Source organism: Hemicordylus capensis, chromosome 3, assembly GCF_027244095.1.
Source record: "Hemicordylus capensis ecotype Gifberg chromosome 3, rHemCap1.1.pri, whole genome shotgun sequence".
In the NCBI taxonomy this organism is placed as follows: Eukaryota; Metazoa; Chordata; class Lepidosauria; order Squamata; family Cordylidae; genus Hemicordylus; species Hemicordylus capensis.
Window position 1 is genome coordinate 95,706,369 of NC_069659.1, and position 17,859 is coordinate 95,724,227.

Sequence of the window (17,859 nt, forward strand, 5' to 3'; positions counted from 1 at the left end):
CCCACTTCATCTTCAGTTGATCGATCCATGTACATGTGTAGGTGAGGGAGCTTAGTGGGGTGATTGAGGAACTGTTTCACTACAGCGTCCAGCTGAATATGGAAGTTTTCAGTTGCCTTTCTTACACATGTAATGAGTAAGTCCCACTGAGATTAAGTGGACTAATCATGAGTGAATTTGCATAATTACATCTTTATTGTGAAAGTCCCATCAAACTTGGGATATTCAAATGAATAAAATTCTTCCAAAAAATCTTTGTTGCACAGGTGCGATAGAACCCATCAACAATAGCACATTGCATTTAGCATTGTGGGCCTCCTCTTCAAATATAGCACAACTTCTTGGTCAGTGCATACAAAGCACTGTAGCTCAGTGCACACATTCTTTGCATGCAGAAGTTCCCAGGTTCATTCCCTAGTGTCTCTAGATAGGCCTTGGAAAGACCAGACCACACCCGTCTCAAACCCTGGAGAGCTGTGACCAGTCCATTACTGACTTAGATTGATCAATGGTCTGATTCAGTACAAGGCAGCTTCATATGTATATTCAGCCTTATCCTCATGAAGACATGTGAAAAGTTTCTTTTTCAGACATGTTTCTTTATATATATATATATATATATATATATATATATATATATTCATGTCTCTGACCTCATCCTCTTGGATATGATAATGGTCAAGTTTGACAGGGCATTATAAACTGAAGACATGCATGCCTGCAGATAGACAACCTCCTCCTTGAAAAATGATCCGTATTCTGTCCAAGAACTGTTTTACATATCTAGTAGGCCAATGTATGTTCAGAAAATTTGGATTTGGATCCAATCCAACTTCAACAATGTTGGATTCGGATTCTATGGCCTCTGGAAATGATGGATATCAGATTGGATTCAGGATTAGAATCCGGATAGATACTTTATTTATGGCCAAAACAACAACACAAACAATAAACATTATTCCAGCATTCAACATTAACTCAATCATTAACTTTAGCATCACTCAATGAACTACAGATTCTAATTGCGATGTAACAAAATTTTGCTACAACATGAGAGATGCAGAGTGCATTATCTTCCAGTAAAATTTTTACCAGCAAACTATCCAATTGATGTTGAAACCTAGAAAGAAGTGGCAGAATCAAATGACATCTGAGAATCCGAATTAAATTCAGATTTTCCCCATAGTGGTTAATGGGGGAACTGGGGGGAAATCACCAAAAATCACTGGTTGGTTCTAGAGCATTTTTCCTGATTTTTGGTGAATTTTTCGGGGGGGGGATTAAATGATTTAAAATAGTGAAATTTGGCTCGTTTCAAGCCTGAGTTTTACAAAACCTTCTGAATTGGAAGCCCCTTCTTGGACCATCATTCCACCCCTATGTGCAGGGGAAAGGACATTCCTTTGATTTTATATTAAAAAAAATTCCTTCCCCATTGAAGGGACAGGCAGACAAGTTAAAAGGGATTAAAAGGACTTCACACCTTTTAATTCCTTAATGGTTAGAAGGGAAAGTGAGAAATTATTTCTAACCATGAAAACAAATATTCAAACTACTCTCATTTTTACTGTCTGTGTGTTTATGCAGATAGCTCCATTTTTAGCCAATCAGGGAATTGACCAATTCTTTTCAAATTCGTTACAGGGGGCTCTGACCTGCTTCCCCATATGTGTGGCAAGTTTCAAGGCTCTAGGACCAACCGGTGATTTTTTGTGAATTTCTTTCAGTTTTCCCATTCACCTCTATGGGGGGAAATCCTATTTTTATAGGGTGTCATTTTGCAAATTCCAAAATTCTGAAGTATTTCTGAAATTAACTTTGATATTTCAGAATTCCAGCTTTACTGATCCGATTTTCAAAGGGGAAATCAGATTAGGATTTTACCGATTTTTCACAATTTTTGGATAAAATGTGAATTTTAAAATGTGAATTTGCACAGGCCTAATATCTAGTTTTTACCTGTTTGTGCTTTCCCCTTTGTTAAGAATTCCATATTTATATATTGCTTTTAGGGCAACTAGTTCTTTGTAGAGTTTAGTATGGTTTCTCATTTTCAAATGTTACATGTATATTTGGACTACACAGTCATACACACAGTTTCTCTTGGTATCTCCCACCTCATAGAAGAAGGATTTATATCTCGCTTCACTCACCATGCTTGTGGGTGAAGGGATGCTAAGCTACATTAGTAATTCTGAGCACAGAACCAACAGTGTTTTTTTAAAAAATCAATTAAGATAAATGTGGAGACCTCAATGGAAGCAAAAGTGAAAGAACAACTGCTTGTATTCAACCTAGATGGCCAAGAGGTTGTGCTTGTATTTGAAAGGGCATATTCACAATGTCATGTATGTGGAAAATAGATCCCATTGCTAGTGCTCTTATCGAGCTAATGCAATAAAGATTCTTTGAGAAAATATGTTTTGAACATCCCAGTTTTGATTGGTCTTTCACCACAGATAGCAGCTATGCACATCAGTATTCTACCAAAGAAAACCACAGGGCTCTGTGGGCACCAGGAGTCGAAATCGACTTGATGGCACACGTTACCTTTACATGTACTTATGAATAGTCCTATAGATTTAGTAGGTTTACCTACTCCATCTGGGTTGCTGTGTCTCCTAGGTGATTTGCAGACTTCCATATATGTATGCAACATCTGTCTACAAAATACAGCTGGTACCCAGAAGTAAAATATTTTGCACTCCTAAGTTCTTTTAATTTTTGATCTGACACTATAAAAGTCATTTTCTCATAATCTGTAATGATGCACAATGCTTCAGAGTCCAAGACCACAAGTTTAGAGCCACTATGCATACAACCTGTGTGCATATAGGCTCTGTGCAGGTAGGGGTCAGGAGCAGTGTCTGTGATCCTACACCCCTTCACACGTTCACTGAATCATTTCCATGGTTCAACCATGTGAAAAGGTCTAAAGAATTGGACAATACATGTTATATCAACTAATGCAAAGTGCAAAGGTTTGAAGGGATCAGTCCTGTCTGCCTTAGTTAAGTTATTTGCTGAAATATTTACCAAATATTCAAGCACATGTCATGTATAACTATTTCTAGAAATATTATAATATATTAATATACTAGCTGGGCCGTGCACAGAGCATCCGTGCCTCTAGTTCTCTCCCTCCGCTGTCCCCCCCGCCCCGGCTGCTGCAGTTTTCTTTGCCCGCCACCATTTTCTCCTGCTTGCCGGCAACCACCACAATTTTCTCCAGCCACTGGCTGCCACCCCCATTTTCTCCCCACCTGCCTATCCAGCACCACCGCTTTCCTCTTCCCCTACTGGCAGCTTGCTCGTGAACTCTTGCAAGAGCTGCCACACATGGGATTAGCGACGGGTACGCCTGAGAGAACTATATAGATAGATTATATATTATATATTATAGAAAAAGTAATACCGTATATATATATGATACATGGTTGAATCTAACTGGATGATTTGTTGAAATTTCCTCAGTGGGAGCTGATGGATTAGAACACCTGCTTTTCTAAAACAGACATCAACAATTATTAAATAGCATTAAGGGGTAATATATTTGAATCAAGTAAACCTGAGTGAATTGCCTTTAAAATCTCTGATCCTACGGGACCCCCTCCCCGGCCCAAATTGCAGTCCTTATTCAGTGATGTATCTGCAAGAGACAGATGAAAGTCTGGAGACCATATGCTGGAATTTAATCTGTAACCTTTGAAGATGTATTTCCCCTGAAGGTAGATATCATCACTGGTTATTATTAGTAACTAGACATTAAGCTTCAAATATTGGAATATGTACTGACTTCTTAATAAACCATTTTTCTTACTCTGAGTCTGTCAGTTCAGCTTTGCTATTACTTCAGACTGGAGGACATGGGAGAGATGTGTGTTTTGTTTTATCTGGATTTATCCTGCCTATTAACAGGGCGTCTCTCCATCAAGCAGGTTACATAAATCCTTCTAGCTGCATCTCTATGCACAGTTGTTTGGTAGTAAGCCTCATTGAATTCAGTGATGCTTATGTTCAAGTAAACAAGCACAGTATTGGGCTGCATTAATGCCTTTTAGACTGAAATGAGTCACTTTTAATGTTGTTTATGCTAGACAAGCAGAGGAGAAGACAAACATTTTAAAGTGCAATATGTTTTCTAGCAATAAGAGTTGTTGTTTTTTAAAGCTGCTTTCCCCTGTAGGCATTATACTTACCAATCATCTCACTTTGGAAGATGCTTTCTAAAGGAGCCTTTTTCAAGTCCATTGCAGCTTCTTTCCTGCCTGCTTTTTCTGATGGTTGGACAACAAACATGTCTAGTTCTGTGTTCCACTTAAGTGTGTTTTGTGATCTACTTCTGACTGTTAACAGTCAGACTCAGTGACTGCTCCTTCCACTGCATATCCCTTGTTTTTGAGGATTTTGTATTTCAACAAACTGGGCAGCTGCAAATCAAAACATTAAGTGTACAGCGAACTTACCATAGAAGTTATGATGTGTTTATTTAGGAGATGTACATAGGCATAGTGTTACTAGCTCTTTTATAACAAGGTCCCCATACCTTTACCAGCTGCAGATGGGCAAAATTCAACAGGTGAAGCTTATCATTTAGATCAGAGCTGCACAACTTTGTCCCTCTTGTAGATGTTGGACTGCAACTCCTATCATCCCTGACTATTGGCCACTCTGGCCAGGGATGATGGGAGTTGTAATCCAACAAAATCTGGAGGCAGGACTGTAAACAGCCTCAAAAAACTCTTTTGGGGGAACTGCAGAAGTCAGGGGAGGCAGGTTATAAAATGTTCAGTAAAACCAGTCAGTGAGGCTGGGGAGGAAAGATAATTTTTTCGTGTGGCAGGTACAGTACATACCATGCCACCAGCTGGCTACAGGCCTGTCTGGAGGGTTGAAGTTGTGCAGCTCTGATTTAGATGCTGAGAAAGCCATATCCATTGATCTTCTGCCTATCAGTCATTGCTAAGGGCTCAGGAATCATGCCAGAAAAGGTTATTTCCCAGTCCCTAGAACTTTAGAAGAACTCTGCTGTGCTGTGTCTCCCTTCCCCATCTCAGCTCCCATTATTTCATGTTATGATTTGCACTGCAGGCAAATTCAAAGCCCTTGAAAGTATACTTAATTTTTGTATCCCATCACCCAGATACCATCTTAACCTACTGTATACCACGTGGAGGAATCAGAATAAATATATACATTTCTGGGAGAGTGGTGTTAGGTTTGGAGTCCATAGATATTGTTCCCATAGAGACATAGAGAAAATGGGCTATATGGACTAACTTCTAATCCCGAGGAAACTGGGACTAGGTTGTTGATAGTTCACAATTGCTTGGTGGTGTAAATGTTGCTTGGAGAAACTGGGGTCCAGAGATGTTTAGGTGGCCACAGAGATTCTTTTCTCCTGTTTTCATTAAGTAGCAAGCTGACTCATATATGTGGTAATGGATTGAGGGACTGGTAAGATGCTTGTATAGCTTGTAATGTTTTAAATTTTTTTGAAAGTATTTGGTTTCAGACAGTGCAACACTTCGACTTTATTTGTAAAGCATGCTTTCATGGCTCACTGTTTTTTGTTTTGTTTTTTGTTTTAAATCTTATATTGACATAGAAATAAGAGATGTAGGGAATACTTTCATTATCCAGGATTTCTTATCTTTGCATGAAAGTTCTTCTTTCAGATTTAATTTCTCTGTAAACTGTGTTCTTATCATAAGAGCTATTGCAATTGAGAAATATTGTTACTGTATAGTTAGTAACATTTTGACACTTTCAAATTTGTGATGCACTACTAGGGAGAAGAGCTAGCTACTCATAATGATGGTTGATGACATCAAGGAAGAGATGTAAAGTGATATTTGTTTTACTGGCAACTTGGAACTAAGCTGGCAGTCAAAGAAGAAGATCTGAAGCACCTGAGTAACTAAATTTTGAAACTTGTATTTGAGTAAATGGCTGAGCTTCCACCTGGAATTCATCTGATCACTTCATTTACAAGAGATCAGTGGTAAGTTCTAGGATATCACTTGAAAGCTTTATATGGCCTGGTCTGTGTTTGATGTTTTATTTAACCTTTCACTTAGGTGAGGCTAAATAAACAAAAGTATAGAATGGAAATAAATAAAATAGGTATAACAATGGAACAAACCTAAAATGATTACAAGTGTCATATCTGGCAAATATCTGCAAACCATGGAATAATCAATGTTTGTTCTCTTACAGGTACAGAGCTTTCACATTTGTCTTGACTTTTATGCTATATGTTAGTTTCCACTTATCAAGGAAACCAATCAGCATAGTTAAGGTGAGTAACAAGGAAATATCTTGTTCCCATATCCTGCTGACATTAAACCAGGAAGTATATTTTTTATGTTGCGTAGACATTTTTATTACTGTATACAGCACAATAGCAATAAAGCTGTACATACCATGTAGTAATAAAACTACATAATGAAGTGTGTATAATTTTTTTATATGATTGAAATTCTAGAAAGACCTTCAGTGTTCAATATCTTTCTGGATGTCTTGGTGTCAAGATATAAAATGTATGAACTGTGAAAAGGTCTATATTGTCCATACACTGCAATCAATAATAACATTTTTAAATGTCACAAATGAAAAATAAATAAGCATATGCTGCAAGAGACTGGCAAGATTTAAAGACTGTATCTTCTCCTCCAACCACCACTTTTTTTGTCTAGAATGAGGCAGGAAGAGACCCTACAACATGATACAGGATTACTCCTGCTGCATTATAGACTCTTTTTAAAAAGACATTGACTAGAACAGCAAGGCCACTAGGAATGTTGTTAAAGCTGCCACTGTGGCAAAAAAAGAGAAAAGAATAAAAGACTACCCAGCACCATTTGTCCAGTGGGGATTGGGCAAATGGTTAAGGACAAGACCTCAATAAAACACCAGAAAGGCAGCTGAAAAACCTTTTAAAAGCCAGATCATTTTCATGCTGCACAGCTTAATCCAGCAACCTATCTGTCTTCTCTCCCCTCCCCTCAGGACAAGGTGGTTCTTCAGTTACCTTCAGTGGAATCTGGGAAAGAGAGGGGTCGGGTCACCTCAGCTGGAAGATCAGGAGCTGGATGATGGGCAGCTCCCCAGGCTTCTCTGCGTTACTGTAAAAAGAAATCAACTGTGGCCTGGTTCAAATGATACTTTCCAGGCTTAGGCAATCAAAAGGGGGATGTGCCAAGTGTGTGCCTGTTTTGTCATCTTGCACAGATGTCCTGACATGCTCCTGGTGCATCTTTTTATCATGAGCAAGAGAACAAATATTAGTTTTAAACGAATATTTGGAGTGCATATAAAGCAGCTGTTCAAACAGCATCCTCCTCCATGTGATAAAGGGACTCACCAGGAGCATGTTGGGATATCTGCAAAAGACATCAGGACAGGTACACAGTTGATGCACCACATTTAAATTGTGTGGGCAGGGATGTATTGTCTGAACCAGCTCATAGAGAATAGAAATATCTGACATTATGACAATTGGAAATGCACACAAAATCCACACTTGGCAGTAAAATATATTTATCCCACACCAGCTATAACTAGTTGTATTTAATTCTAGGGATGTGCAGAATGGGCTGTTTCTAGTGTTCTAAGCTCAGAACAGAACACTCCTAAAAAGGGGGGTCCTGTTCTAAGCTCGAAGTGGAACAAGTCCATTCCGTTTGGAAAATTCTGTGTGTTCTGGCTTTTTTTTTTTTTTTAAATTAAGATAGTGAGGGTAGCACTGGTAGGTGGCAAAAGGTACCTTTAGCATTAAATTAATCCAAGTGCTTACAGGTACCTTTTTAACATTAAAGTAATCGAAGCTCTTCTCTTACCAGCAATAACGTGCTAGGCTGCACTGCAAGCTGCCCTCGTAGTGTTCCGGCTAGCTACCCATCTGGGCAGGGCAGGCAGTAAATGAGCTGAAAGTGCGACCTGCTCTCCTTTCCCCTGCTCTCCTTTTCCCTCCCTGGTTGCCTCACTCTGCCTCATTTTGCCCACTGCTCGGTGAATAACCACCCCATGTGCCATGGTGGCAGGCAAATCTGGCAGAGCAAGGTGGCCGAGGAGGGGAGCAAGAATGAGTTACACCTGTGGCTCATTTAACTGCCCCCCCGCCCTTACAGGCTATTCCTGCTCTGGTTCATCTCTTAAAATCTGTGCAACCTCTTCTCTCATTTGGTCCTTCCTGCCAGGATTGTTCTGATCTTGTGGACCTCAGGAGGACTGATTTCATTGTCATACAGTGATTGATTCGTGAGTTGTTGAATGTCTTGTATTGCTTATCCAGACTATGGCTAATGAAAACATACAGTTTCTAAACAAGACATAAAAGACTGAGTTCAATTGCTATTAGTTCCATTCCATGAGATGCTTATTGTGATAAAATGAAAACTAATCCAATATTTCTCATTTAGGGAGAGCTACATAAGCACTGTATTGTTCTGCAGTATGTTGAGCACAAAACTTCCACAGAAAATGCTATCCATATTCAGCCTGTTAAAACGACATTTAATGAGTCTCATTGTGGTTGGGAGCCTTTTGGTGAGTAGTTGTAGATTTTTTTGGTTACAAATTGGACAAGGTCAAATAAATGAAATAATGTATTTCTACATATTGGAATCAATTATGTAAGAAAACATACATCCCTATTTTGTTATGCGGTTACAGTTGCATTTCAAAAACTTGTAAAAGTACTTCAGTTAATTATTAATTTTTAGTTTTAAAAAATACTCCTTGGGACAGGTCTTAGGAACTCTAAGGGTGGCTTCACATGTGGGGCTTAAGTTTGTATCTGTTCAAATCGAGTTTGTAACACAAATATATAGCCTACATTGGCTACATTACGCATTCATTTGTTTTTCTTCCCTATTCTTTCCTGCAGTAACTAAATTCACACAGAACACTCACAGTCACAGTCTTATTTATATTCAGTGAATGTGTAGAGAGGGGAACTGGCCCCACCCCCTATCTCCATGCATTCAGTTCAACTTGAGAGCCAGCATGGTGTAGTGGTTAGAGTGCTGGACTAGGACCGGGGAGACCCGAGTTCAAATCCCCATTCAGCCATGAAATTAGCTGGGTGACTCTGGGCCAGTCATGCATCTCTCAGCCTAACCTACTTCACAGGGTTGTTGTGAGGAGAAACTTAAGTATGTAGTACACCGCTCTGGGCTTCTTGGAGGAAGAGTGGGATATAAATGTAATAATAATAATAATAACAACAACAACTTGCACTCAGAGTCTGCATGCATGCAAACCATACATCTGATCTCTGGACCCTACATTTTTCAGGGTACCAACTCACACAGAGCTTATATGCTTAACTAAGTGAGGTGGTGATAGGCCCAGGGACAATATTTTATTCATAGTTGACTGTTTCCAATTGGATTGAAAGTCATCACACAGGGTTAGGGGGACAAGGCCTAAGGGGCAGAGAGAAAGCCTTAGCCAAACCCTTGCCTCCACTTTCATCAAGCCTGCCTCCAGTCGCAGGGTGGCATTCGAGACACAACTTGGGACTTGAAGGGCTGCTCCTAGAAAATTTAATTGCACACATTCCAGTATGGCAAAGTTGGGGAAGGGGCCCAGCTGGGCACTGTAAAGTACCTTTGAAGTAAAGTACAACTTGGCTTCATACAGTTTAAGCGCTGCAGATAAATAATGACCACCTTTTGTTCGGAGAAACTTAAGGATAGTGGAGGCACTCCTCTGTGCATTTAGAGCTGCATGGTCCCCATGTGTCTTCCTACAACCCGTGGAGTGCAAGACTATCCCCAGATATTTAAAACAAGGGACCAGTTCAATCTTGTGCCCTTCTGTTAACCAGGAATGGATTTGGGGCCTTTTAGCAAAGGCCACAATTTTGGTTTTATGATAGTTAAGTTCCAGCAGATCTTCCTTACAATACTGGGCTAAAGCCGTCAGTGCACGTTTAAGGCCAACCAGGGTCCTTAAGAGTATTGCTGCATCATCTGCATATAATAGGGTGGAAATATGGGCTCCTGCGAGTTTAGGGGGATGGAAATCTATGTTGTTAAGTTGTCCCACCATGGTATTAATGTAAAAGTTGAATAATAGCGGAGCCAATATGCAGCATTGTTTTATATCCTTCTGTGTAAAAACCCTCTCTAATGCCAGCTTGTTCCTCCACCAGCAGATTTGATTGCACCATCCAGTCCCGTAATTTCCAGTGTAGATGTCTCGCATAGAGCTTGCTAATCATGTTGACTAGGCTAATGGGCCTGTAATTGGCCAGGTTGTTCTTGCTGCCCTTTTAAAAGAGGGTGACAATGATTGCTGTCCCCCAATCTTTGGGGATACAGCCATGTGTATCAATGAAAGTAAATAGTGAGGCCAGAGTAGGAGCCCACCATTCCAGATTGTTTTTAATGGCTTCAGATGGAATCAGGTCCTCCCCTGGGGCTTTCCTGGTTCTCAGCTGGGCAACCAGGTTTTTAATCTAGGAAGTTGTCACGGGTGTCCATGCAGCTGTGTCCCCTATAGCTTGCCTAGGGTGCCCGCCTACCACAAAGGGATCCTCGTATAGTTCATAGAAGTCTTTTTCCCAAATCCCTGGGGGAATATGGCAATCTAGTTGGGTTGTGCTGTTGCTGTGGTTGCATGTGCTGATGCGCCAGAACACAGTTGAGTCATTGGATTGGACTGCCTTGATGAGTCGTGACCAGTTGTCTTTCGTGGCTTCTTTTTTCTTTCATGCCAACAGTTGTTGGTTAACATATTTTCCAGATAAATACGTTTCCATATTCAAGGTTGTCACAACGTGGGTCTCTCCGGAGCTGTTTCTCTTTTCTCACCCACCCATGGCAGGGTCTCAGAGTACTCGAGGGAGGGGGTTGTCACTTACCCAGTTCCTCCTCTAGGCTCCTTGGGGTCACCGTGGCAATCTCTCACTAGAGGCTTCCACCACTCCCCCTCTGACTGCCCCTCATCATCAGCCAAGCCAGCCTTAAATCCCTCCTGGCATCTAATGCACCCCACCCCCTCTAATTCGGCCTCCTCCCTGCCATGTTATGCTGTGCTTGCCCTTATCCCATTCAGCTGTCTCCCGGCTTCCAGTTCCCTCCTCCCTTGATCCCCCTGCGCTTCCCTGCAAGGCACCTTGCTCACGTCATCTGGAGGTTCGTCGCCAACTACCCTCTCACTCAGCTGCTCTCTGGAGGATCCTTGGAGCTGCGACTCCCTGTTTAGCCCCTTGTTGGGCCATTCCTCTTGGCCACACCTGCTTCCAGGCCAACCCTTGCCGTGGCTGCTGACAGAACGCCGGAGCCAGTAAGGACGGTGGGGGTGCCCGCCGGACGAAGGTCTAGTAGACTGGAAACTAAGATACAAGAGGACCTCCATATTTGCGAGGCTTCCGTTCCATGGTACAACCATGGATATGGAAACTGTGAATATTGAGGCATTAGGGCAATGGGGAATTGGAGGTTAGCTTCTCGGTTGGGGAAAACATCTTTAAAATATCAGAGTTTGGGGTAAGCTGCCTACCATCTTAGCTGCTTCCTTTGAGTCGCTCTGTGTCTTCAAATGCCTCCAAATCAGACAAAAATCACAGCCCCCTCCCTTTTTTTAACAGAGCCATTTTGAAGCTCCAAAACACAAAATGGTGGCTGGAAATGACCTCCAGAGTCATTTCCGGCCATCCCTGACGTGACATGTTTCCCCCCTTTTCCTTCACATATTCCAAGGTCGGGTGTCTTTTACCCATCCGCGGATATGTGAATCCATGGATAACAAATCCATGGATATCGAGATCCTCCTGTATAGTGTTTATCCATTTATAGCAAATTGCTTACTTTCATCATGAATGTTACAGATATACACTATAAAAATATAATCTGATACAAATTCTTCAAGGAGCAAGCAATCTTTTTTTAAACCTACTTTCCAGTAGGCTTATGAGATCACCCGGCATTCTTTGTGTAGGTGTGTGTTTCCCCACCATCAACTTCGTAACTCCTGGACCAATATGAACCAGGACTGTCTAACCGATTTGAACCTAATTAAGTACAGCTGTAGTGAGTGACACACAGGGACACCTCAGTTGTGTAGTTTGTAATGATGTCATCCACACCAAGATGGCAGGCGCATTTGAGGCGTAAGTTGTGGACATCGATTTGAACCTAATTTAGTCCACTTGTAGAGATAATGAAAGGAAAGTCGGCAGATTAGTTCTTACTAGAACAAATTGTTTAACTTGCTAGAATGAATGAATATGCACCAAGAATGAATATGTATTGTATATTAAATATTATTGAAAGCTATTTGCACTTTAAATAATTAAGTTATTAACTGCTACAAACATGTTTTCCTAGATAAGAGCAACTACAAACAATTGTTGGGAGCAATGGATTATTCATTCCTGTGTGCTTATGCAGTTGGAATGTATCTGAGGTAAAATAATTTTTATTCTTTTTAATCCTGATTCACAGTTTCAAATTTTACCTCAGTATGCATAAGTATGTACTCAGTTTAAAAGTTTATAGAGATGTGAGATGAGATTACCTATCATTTTTATTTTTAAAGCTCTTTTGACCCTGAAATACAAAAAATATTTACTTGAATACTAAGTTTGAAGTGGAAAATATATATTTATTTTTTCACATTTTAATTGCTTCCGTCTACAGAAAATACGCTGTAGGAAAACTTCATATTTTGTCCTACAGTTGCAATCCATTCCATATAGATCAAAGGGAGCCATGCCCTCCTTTTGCCTTTGTCCATTTGAAATATGAGTTTGATGCCAGATGGTATTAGAACAAATACAAAACAACTGGGCACCCTTTGTGCCATTTCTACAATCCAGTTTTGGGGTGGGAAGGAGTGGGACTGAGTAGAAAGACCAATATTTTGCATGTTCTTTGGCTCCCTTGCTGCAGAAGATTGACTATGGATGGTAGACACCAGAAGTGGACTTAGTGAATTGTACTTAGTGAATGAACAACCTGTACTTTGGAGTAGAGTAGCATTTGGTGGGCTTGAACAGAAGTGGCACTATAAAGCAATTATAAAAAGTATTTTAGTAACTTTCTCAAAGTTTATTCTTGAAACAAAGTAGTATAACATTACTTTAATATAATAAATAAAAAAAACTTTTTTTGGATTATATAATAATGTCAAATATATGTTAATGTCATATCAACATTTTTAGGGTCAAATAATTAAACCTTCATTTAGTATGCATTCCAAACTAATCTGTCTCCTTTTATGTTAATTCAAAGTGGCATAATAGGGGAGCGCTTGCCTATCCGATATTATCTCACAGGAGGGATGTTTGCTAGTGGACTCTTCACTGCAATGTTTGGATTGGGCTATTTCTATAATATACACAATCTGTGGTTTTACATTGTGGCTCAGGTAGGTTACAGTACTTTTTTCTTTCCCCATCAATCCATTAAAATTCTCAAATAGGAACCAAAGAATTGCCATGCTGTAACATGTTAAGTCTCCATTTAGTCCAGCAATCTGTTTTCAGTATTTGCCAATCAGATGCCTCTGGAAGATAATGGACATCCTCTGCTCCCAGCATCTGTTATTTAGAGATATAGTGCCTCAAATCATGAAGGTTCTGTTTTACTGTGCCTGAATGAAAAATGGCTGTTGGCATGGCATTTCAAAGCATGCATCAAAATAAAGATTAACATGGTGAAATCTATGTTGTTTTTAAGAAGCAAACTTATTAAGTAGAAGTGGAGTAGTGTGTTCATGGGTCCTGATTCTTGGATCAATGTAGTTGTTAGTGGATGAGTTGCAAATTATGCTACTGAAGCATGATCATGTCCCAGCCTACTTTGCTGAGGCTAGGGTGATGGAAGAAGTAGCACTGATAAAAATAAAGAACAGCTGTTGAGTGACTTGACAGTTGTTTAGCAACTGCTGGATTTTTTTGGTGATCTGGGATCAGGCCCAACATGTGTAAAGCATTTGCTCACTAGCCCCATGGAAGGATTTCATAGCTCCTCTAGGCACTCTGAAGCTTCATCCTTCATGCGCAAAGCACACTGGGTATCTTGGGTGGCAGAGTGCCTGTAGTTCCATTCCTTTTCAACTGCCACAGCGTGTGCCTTGTTAGGGTTCACTCCTCATCTTCACCTTGGTTCCTGTGATAATTCAAAGAAATTGATTTGGACTTCAAGGCTTGGACTCCAACTACTCTCTTTCCTATTGTTTTGGACTCATGAACACTCGTAAAACTTTTTTAAAGTGTTCATCTTGGCAGTGGACTCTCCTGTCGTCGGACAAGCATGACCCGTGTTTGCTCTGTTTGGGGGAAGATCATATAATCCAGACAGATGGGATATTAATACCTAAGCAGAGAATGGCATGGGTGTTTGGGATTCAGAGAGGTGGATTCCCCATCAGTTGTTCACCACTGCAGCTACTTCTGTTCCCACTGTATTACCCCTGTGGCTTTCATTCCTTCAGTCATGTGGCATAGCTCTGTCCATCTCAGAGAACAATCAGGCATGACTTACTGCCCCCTTAACCTCCATTGCCATAGCCTGTTTGCACTGCAAGCTCTGTCCAGCCTTAGGTAGCCAGAGGATGAACAGAAGATTGAAAATATACTCTTCAGTTGTATAGTAGATAGATTGTGTGTGTGTTTTGTTTGTTTAACGTATTTATCTACTGCCTCAAACCTGTCTCGAGGCAGTGTACAACAAAAACAATACACATTTAAATTAGTTAAGTCTTCATTATGGTCAGTGACCAGGCTTAGTTGCACTGCATCTAAATACAATACAAAACAATATGAAGTAAAATTACCCATAATCATTGGATCAAGCAGCCATGTAAAAGCTAAGCACATTGATTAGTTACATTACATTAGATAGATACATTGGTTACATCAATACTTTAGCTAATATTGTTTAACTGTTGTCATATGCTGCAGGCTGTTGCACAGAACCCACTGATGTTATACGAGATATTTGGGTTCTGGTCATAAAGAAGCTCACATGATCTACCTAGATATTTTTAAACTAAAAGGTGAAATTAGCTTATGATATGTGTCCCGATAAAATGGACAGAGCAGGAGTATGTGTCCCACTGTCTTAACCTCTAACATGACAGGCGGTGTGTACAAAGGGCAGGGATTTAAGATAATACCTTCTTCTTCATCAACCTTGCCACCTATTAAGATAATTGGGGGAAGTCCCGTTGCAGTTGCCACCAGCTTGATTGGTGGCGACCCAAAGCCAGGCCTTTTCTAGAGTTACCCCGAGACTCTCGAATGTGCTTCCTAAAGGAATTAGAGTCTCCTTTTCTCTTGATGTTTTTAAGAAGGGCCTGAAAACATTCCTGTTTAGCCAGGCTTTTAGTTTATAGTTTTTAAAGCTTTGGGTTTTTTATTTATTTAATTTATTTATTTAACATATTTTTATACCGCCCAAAACTTACGTCTCTTTTTGAGTTTCTATTTGAAATTTAAATTGTTTTAATAGTTGTTTTTAGATTGTGAACTGCCCATGGACTTCCAAATGGAGTGGTATTTTTAAAAATGTGCTAAATAAATAAACAAAATAAAGCTTCACATGGGCATGTTCACTTCAAGTATGGAATTTTTAGAAATCTGCCCTGCAATAGGGCTGAAGGGAGCACATTAAAATGAGCTGTGGTAAATGCTCTCTGTTGTTTCAGAATTATAAGGTTAATAAGGTAATTGGCTAGTTTTAAATCATTCCTTGCACCCCATAGATTGGCATAATTAGGAACCTAGTTCTGATCTTTATTGCCATAGCTTATTTGTATTGCAAGTTCTGTCTAGAGGATGGACAGAGAATTGCAAATATGTCCTTCAGTTGTATAGTAAACATCCACACCCCTCAACCTTTCAAAAGGTCCAGAAAGATCAAGTTGTGACAAGGCCAAAGAGATAATAAGTAACCAGGACTAATAGATGGGGGGGGGGGACTGAACTCTTAGATGTATTGCATTTGTAAGTCAAAAACCACTGTATTTATTTAAAATCTAACTTACATTTTGTTGATAAATTAAAACTTTGAATATTCTTTTTAATGTTTGATTGTTCCGTATGTGAAATCCTTGGTGTTATTTCAAGATAATTTGCCATTTTTTAAACATTTCAGATAGCTAATGGATTGGTGCAGACAACTGGCTGGCCGAGTGTGGTTACATGCATTGGCAACTGGTTTGGGAAGGGAAGGTAAGCTTCCTACAATCTCTTATGACAAACATGGAAAACTAAGGGGGATCAGAGTCTCAGCTTACTAATTCTACTGTAAATAGCTTCATCCAGAAGCATGGAGACAATGGAGCAAGAGGGGGCGACAGTCTCTGGTTGCCAGGGTCCGTGGAGGGGGGGAGCGGGTGTAAAGGCATTCCCTTGTCCTCACCCAGGGCACCCCCTTGTTCCCTCATGCACCCAGCAAGTGGTTGCCAGCTGGGAGCACGTCACACCCCTCTCCTTCCCAACTGGTGTTTCATTGAAACATCAAGTGGTTTGGAACTGTTTTCCATGCCTCAACCCAGCCAGTCAGTGATTCACTGAAATGCTGACTGGGGAGAATGGGGAGAGGGTCCAAAAGACCCTCTTCCCAATAGTGGCTTCCCACACTCCCAACTGAGGTAGAAAAAGCAGCTCCTTGCCAATGATTCAACGAACCGCTGACCAGGGAGACTCCACAGCAAGACCAAGTGGCCCAGAACTGGCCACACCTCCTGCATCAGACGTTGGCACAGGAGGCGTGGTTTGTGTGTGTACAAGCTTGCATTCATGCACAAAAACCTCTAAATGGGAGCTGCCGGCAGGACCTTATCCCCTGGCCACTGGTGAGCTTTCTCATCATCAATCTTGCCAATAACTCAAATATATAGTTGCTCTCATAAGCATACATGCTAGTTTTAAGTAATTTTAGTTTCTTCTTCATGGTCTCTGTGACTCACACCATTGGGCTCTGCACACAAGCATAGATAGCAGTTCGGGAACCTTCTAAAGCTGTAGTCCTGCTGTTAGTTTTGGCAGTAACTCCTCCCTCTTTCACTATGCTCCTGCTTTTCCTCCTCAGTTCTTCATTGTCCGCTGTTGGGTCAACATCGCAGACTTGTTTAGCAAAAAATAAAATAAAAAATCTTTCTCCCCTTCTGCTTACTTTGAGTTCTATTCTTTCTAGATCTCCTCCTACTTTCATTCTTCTCACCTTAATTCGGCATTTTTATTTTTCCCTTGGTTCCCCCCCTTCCCCCTCTTGTTACCAGGATGTGGACCAGTACCCCTAGGCAAACCCCTATTGATACATGGCTATGATGAGGAAAAAATTAAGGTTGTTTTTAAACGTTGTGTAGGCTGCTGTGCAAAAATTTCCTCCCTGGACGTCCACACACACTGCCTTATGTGTTTAGGTGAGGCCCATCTGTTAGATGTTTGTGCTCTCTGACTTTTCATTGAGCAAGCACAGAGACTCCATTCTATTCTCTGGGAAAGGGCACTTTTGGCTCCATCTACAATGTCCCTTAAACATTCTAGGGACAAAGACTTGGGTAAGGATCCTTCCGTATTGGGGGATCGTATGCCAAACTCTGGTGTGACTCCACCACTCCCATTGGTTCCTGTACCACCTGACCAGCCATTGGTACCAGGTTCGAGCCAAACTGGCTCAAATGCCCCCTCCCCATGGGGATATACGCATCTGCATACAGTGCCTCCGATCACACTGAAGCTCAAGCATCCTCCTGATGTATCTAAAAAAGAAAGAAAAAGAAGCGCCATCTCCAATCTACCTAAATGGTTCTGTCATCACCAATGGTTTCTGTGTCACTTTCATTGAAGGTCTCAAAACTAAGCCAGGACCTCCCTTGGATTCCTCAGAAGAA

At 40.7% G+C, this 17,859-nt stretch overlaps 1 protein-coding gene and 1 long non-coding RNA gene across 5 annotated transcripts in view; one reads left to right on the plus strand and one right to left on the minus strand.

The window, feature by feature from the left end:
- SLC37A1 (solute carrier family 37 member 1) overlaps positions 1 to 17,859 on the plus strand; it is an 86,315-nt gene that overhangs the window by 14,180 nt on the left and 54,276 nt on the right. For 3 of the 4 annotated variants that reach the window (XM_053305843.1, XM_053305845.1, XM_053305844.1), the window contains 6 exons: positions 5,793 to 6,004; positions 6,220 to 6,301; positions 8,424 to 8,550; positions 12,342 to 12,420; positions 13,248 to 13,383; positions 16,116 to 16,192. In XM_053305843.1, coding sequence (XP_053161818.1) covers positions 5,949 to 6,004; positions 6,220 to 6,301; positions 8,424 to 8,550; positions 12,342 to 12,420; positions 13,248 to 13,383; positions 16,116 to 16,192 — 557 coding nt within the window. In that variant the 5' untranslated portion in view covers positions 5,793 to 5,948. Of the gene's footprint in view, positions 1 to 3,707; positions 3,729 to 5,792; positions 6,005 to 6,219; positions 6,302 to 8,423; positions 8,551 to 12,341; positions 12,421 to 13,247; positions 13,384 to 16,115; positions 16,193 to 17,859 lie in introns of those variants that run through there. The other variant, XM_053305846.1, reaches the window with a different exon arrangement.
- On the minus strand, positions 4,052 to 7,216 carry LOC128349492 (uncharacterized). The gene is made up of 2 exons (XR_008318832.1): positions 7,034 to 7,216; positions 4,052 to 4,430 (listed from the first exon to the last, which is right to left on the minus strand). It is a non-coding gene; the product is annotated as an uncharacterized LOC128349492 (long non-coding RNA).